The sequence below is a fragment of the Lepidothrix coronata genome, unplaced genomic scaffold (genome assembly GCF_001604755.1).
Source record: "Lepidothrix coronata isolate B3197 unplaced genomic scaffold, Lepidothrix_coronata-1.0 Scaffold305, whole genome shotgun sequence".
Classification (NCBI taxonomy): domain Eukaryota; kingdom Metazoa; phylum Chordata; class Aves; order Passeriformes; family Pipridae; genus Lepidothrix; species Lepidothrix coronata.
The window spans coordinates 850,218-854,504 of NW_016690485.1; the positions used below are offsets into that span (position 1 = coordinate 850,218).

Sequence of the window (4,287 nt, forward strand, 5' to 3'; positions counted from 1 at the left end):
CCCCCGCCGCTGCCCCGAGGGGGCCGGCCCCGCGTCCCACGGCGGGCACAGGGGGTCGGGCTGGGGGGGCTGCCCTCTCATTCCACGTCCCGTTGCCCATGGAGGGGGTCACTGCCACCGGAGTGCCCCTGGCACTGATGGGGGGCTCTGGGGGGCAAGTTGAGGGGCTGCCCCCCTGCCCCATGTGCCCTTGTCCCTTTGTCCCCGTGCTCATGGATGGGGTCACTGCCACCGGAGTGCCCCTGGCACTGATGGGGGGCTCTGGGGGGCAAGTTGAGGGGCTGCCCCCCCGCCCCATGTGCCCTTGTCCCTTTGTCCCCGTGCTCATGGATGGGGTCACTGCCACTGGAGTGGCTCCTGGAACTTAAGGGGGTCCCTGAGGTCAGGTTGGGGGGCTGCCCCCCTAGCCCCATGTCCCCTTGACCACAGAGGGGTCACCACCACTGGAGTAGCCCCTGGAGCTGAGGGGGGGTCCCTGAGGTCAAGTTGGGGACTGACCCTCTTGCCCCATGTCCCCTTGCCCATGGAGGGGGTCACCGCCACCAGAGTGGCCCCTGGGGCTGAGGGAGTCCCTGGGGGCAGGTTTGGGGGATACCCCCCTCGCCCTGTGTCCCCTTGACCATAGAGGGGTCACTGCCACTGGAGCAGCCCCCGGGGCCAAGGGGGTTCTGTGGGGGCTGGCTGGGGGAATGCCCCCATCACCCCATGTCCCCTTGTCCCCTTGCTGATGGAGGGGGTCATTGCCACTGGAGTGGCCCCTGGAGGTGAGGGGTGTCCCATGGGGAGCTGCCCCCTCCCCCTTTGTCCCCTTTCCCCTGGAAGGGTCCCCCTCCTGACCTGGGGCTCCCTGGGGGCAGGTTGTGGGGCTGCCCCCCTCTCCCCACATCCCACCTTGGTGTCCTTGCCCTGTCGGGGCAGCGTGGCCAAAATCCCTCCGGATTCTGGGATCTGCCTGGATTCTGGGGGACAGACTGGAACTGCAGACAGACCCCCCGAACTGGGACAGGGCTCCCATCTCCCAGTATGGACTGACTGGAACCCACCGAAGCCCCCCAGGATGGAGGGAGTTCCCCCCAGCCGGACAACGGTGGTGGCTGCCCAGGACTGGCAGCGTGGGCTCTGGATCCTGTGTCGCCCTCCAGCCGGTCATTCCCGGTCCCTCCCGGTGCTGCCCCCACGGAGGGGTGTGTGGGGGCTCCCCCTGACCCGCTGTCCCGCAGGGGGTACTCCCAGGAGGCCGAAGGCAGCTGGTTCCGCTCCCTCTTCGTGCACAAGGTGGATCCGCGCAAGGACGCCCATTCCAACCTGCTCTCCAAGAGGGAGACCAGCAACCTCTACAAGATCCAGTGTGAGTGATCCCAGCGAGCTGGGAGGGCACAGAGGGGGGGCTGCCCCCTCCCACCCGGCTCCCCTGCCCTCCTTCCCCCTTTCCCAGCCTCTCTCTCCTCTCCCTGCAGTTCACAACGTGAAGCCGGAATGCCTGGAAACCTACAACAAGCTGACGTGAGCACGTGTTGAGGGATATCCCAGTGGGATACTGGGGGGCTGCCCAGCATCCCAGAGGGATACTGGGGGGCTGTCCTGGAGCAAAAGGGGTGGGAGGGCTTGTGCAGAGCTCCTTGAGTTCCTGGGTTGATCCATGTCCCTGCTCCCTGCCTCGATCCAAGTTTCCCTGGTTGCCTCCCCCAGAGTGCTGCAGATCCCTCCATGTCCTGGGAGGGCACACAGGGGAGGTTTTTTGAGGTGCTGCCCCCCACCCCACTGCCCCCCCACTGTTCCCCCACAGAGAGGAGGTGCTGCCCAAACTCCACTCGGACCCCGACTACCCCTGTGACCTGGTGGGCAACTGGAACACCTGGTATGGCGAGCAGGACCAGGCAGGTGAGGGCGGGTGGGCAGCAGCTCCTAGTGCCGAAGGCAGAGAGCTCAGGTGGGATTTTGGGGTGTTTCCCCCCGTTCCCCACTCCCAACCCCTCTCTGCAGTGCACCTGTGGCGCTTCTCGGGCGGGTACCCGGCGCTCATGGACTGCATGAACAAGCTGAGGCAGAACAAGGTACCAGTGGGAGGGGGGGTGACACCCCTGTGCCCACCCCCCCCAGGGCCCCATGGCCCCCACCCCGACCCCCCCCGGCTGGGGCTGTCCCCAGGAGTACCTGGAGTTCCGCAAGGAGAGGAGCCGGATGCTGCTGTCCCGCAGGAACCAGCTGCTCCTGGAGTTCAGCTTCTGGAACGAGCCCCAGCCCCGGCAGGGACCCAACATCTACGAGCTCAGGACCTACAAGCTGAAGGTGGGGGGTCACCCTGTGCCTCGGGGTGGCCTCCAGGCTGATGTACCTGCCCCCTGGGTGGTGTTTTAGGGGGGAAGGCCCCCCTAAATCCCTCCCCGCTTGAGGAGACCCCGGGCAGGGAGGCTCTGACTGGTTTTCCTCCCCTGCTCCCAGCCAGGGACCATGATTGAATGGGGCAACAACTGGTAAGAGACTGGTTTTCCAGCACTGGTTTCCCAGCTTTTCCAAGGTGGGAAAAGGCCCCTCTGGAGCAGGGTGGACCCCTGGGCAGCCCCCCCAGTGTGTCCTGCTCCGTGCCAGGGCTCGGGCCATCAAGTACCGGCAGGAGAACCAGGAGGCAGTCGGGGGGTTCTTCTCCCAGATCGGGGAGCTCTACGTGGTCCATCACCTCTGGGGTAAGGGGGGACACCTGGGGGGTGGGGGACGGGCTGGGGGGCTCAGAGTGCCAGTGCCACCCTGTCCCTGCAGCCTACAAGGATCTGCAGTCCCGGGAGGAGACGAGGAACGCAGCCTGGAGGAAGAGGGGCTGGGATGAGAACGTGTATTACACGGGTCAGTGGGACCCCCACCCTGCTCTGGGGACCCCAACCCTGCACGTGCTGGAGACCCCCACCTTGCTTTGGGGACCCCCTTTCCCTGCTGGGCACCCCCACCCAGCTTGGGACCCCTTGCCCGTGCTGGAGACCCCACTGAGCTTTGGGGACCCCCTGCCCTTGCTGGGAACCCCACCTTGCTTTGGGGACCCCAACCCTGCTTTGGGGACCTCCTGCCTGCTTTGGGGACACCCACCCTGCTGTGGAGACCCCACCCTACTCTGGGGACCCCCACCCTGTTCTGGGGACCCCCTGCCCTCATCTCTCTCCTGTTTACCTCCCCAGTCCCACTGATCCGGACCATGGAATCCCGGATAATGATCCCGCTGAAGATCTCCCCCCTGCAGTGACGGGGGGGCCGTGCCTGGGGGTCTCCCTGCACCCCGAGGGGCTCCCTGTCTGCGCCCCCACCCTGCTGGGGAAGGGCTGGGGGGGCTCTGCACCCCCTCAGCTCCCTGCTGTCCCCCCCTCCCTGTTTTGGGGTGCCCTGTGGGGGCTGAGAGCAGGGAGGGGACAGTGGGGGCCCCCCATCCTGTGGTGGGTGCCCAGGATGGCACTGCCAGGGGGGCTGGGCAGGCTGCAGAGGCGGGGGGGGGCTTAATTGCCCCTGGTGGGCCCAGTGGGTGCCTTTGCTGCCAATTAAATATTTAATATGCCAAAGCCTGGGCCCCTCTTGGGGTGGGGATGGGGGGTTGCTGGGAGTGCTGGGTCCCCCCTGGCATGGAGGGTGACCCCCAGCCTGGTCTCAGCCAGGGGGCTGCCCTGCCCTGTGCCAGACCCCCACCCGTGGGTGCCACGACACACTGTCATCCCCCCAAAGCCCCTGTGTGCCCCCAGTGCCACTGGGAACCCCATCCCACACCCATGGGTACTCCCAAGTGCTACTGGGAACCTCATCCCACACCCATGGGTACCCCCAGTGCCACTGGAGACCTCATTCCAAGCCCTCCCAAGCCCATGGGTACCCCCAGTGCCACTGGGGGCCCCCTCCTGTGCCCTTCCCAACCCCATGGATACTCCCCAGTGCCTCTGGGGGTCCCATCCCATGCTCCCCCAAGCCCATGGATGCATCCAGGACCCCTGGGAGCCCCATCCTACACCCACAGATACCTTCAGTGCCATCAGGGACCCCTTCCCATGCCCCCCCCAAGCTCCTGGATACCCCCAGTGTTATTGGGACCCCATCCCAAGCCCCAAACCCATGGATCCCCCCAGCACCACAGGGGACCCCATCCTGTGCCCCCCCAGCCCCATCAGGGATCCCATCCCAAGCCCGTGGATACCCCCAGTGTCTCTGGGGACCCCATCTCAAGCACCCCCCATATATACCCCCCTCCATCACTGGGGACCCCATCCTGTGCCCCCCCCAAGCCTATGGATACCCCCAGTGCCCCCCAAGTCCCTG

General features: G+C 66.4%; 1 protein-coding gene across 1 annotated transcript; it reads left to right on the top strand.

Moving 5' to 3' along the window:
• The first annotated feature begins 1,042 nt into the window (after positions 1 to 1,042).
• NIPSNAP1 (nipsnap homolog 1 (C. elegans)) lies at positions 1,043 to 3,542 on the top strand. Its single transcript, XM_017837452.1, is given in 10 exon segments — positions 1,043 to 1,301; positions 1,304 to 1,348; positions 1,458 to 1,503; positions 1,787 to 1,881; positions 1,984 to 2,054; positions 2,149 to 2,289; positions 2,443 to 2,474; positions 2,590 to 2,684; positions 2,758 to 2,841; positions 3,168 to 3,542. Coding segments are annotated over 10 exon segments (918 nt in total). The 5' UTR covers positions 1,043 to 1,057; the 3' UTR covers positions 3,233 to 3,542.
• Positions 3,543 to 4,287: the final 745 nt, after the last annotated feature.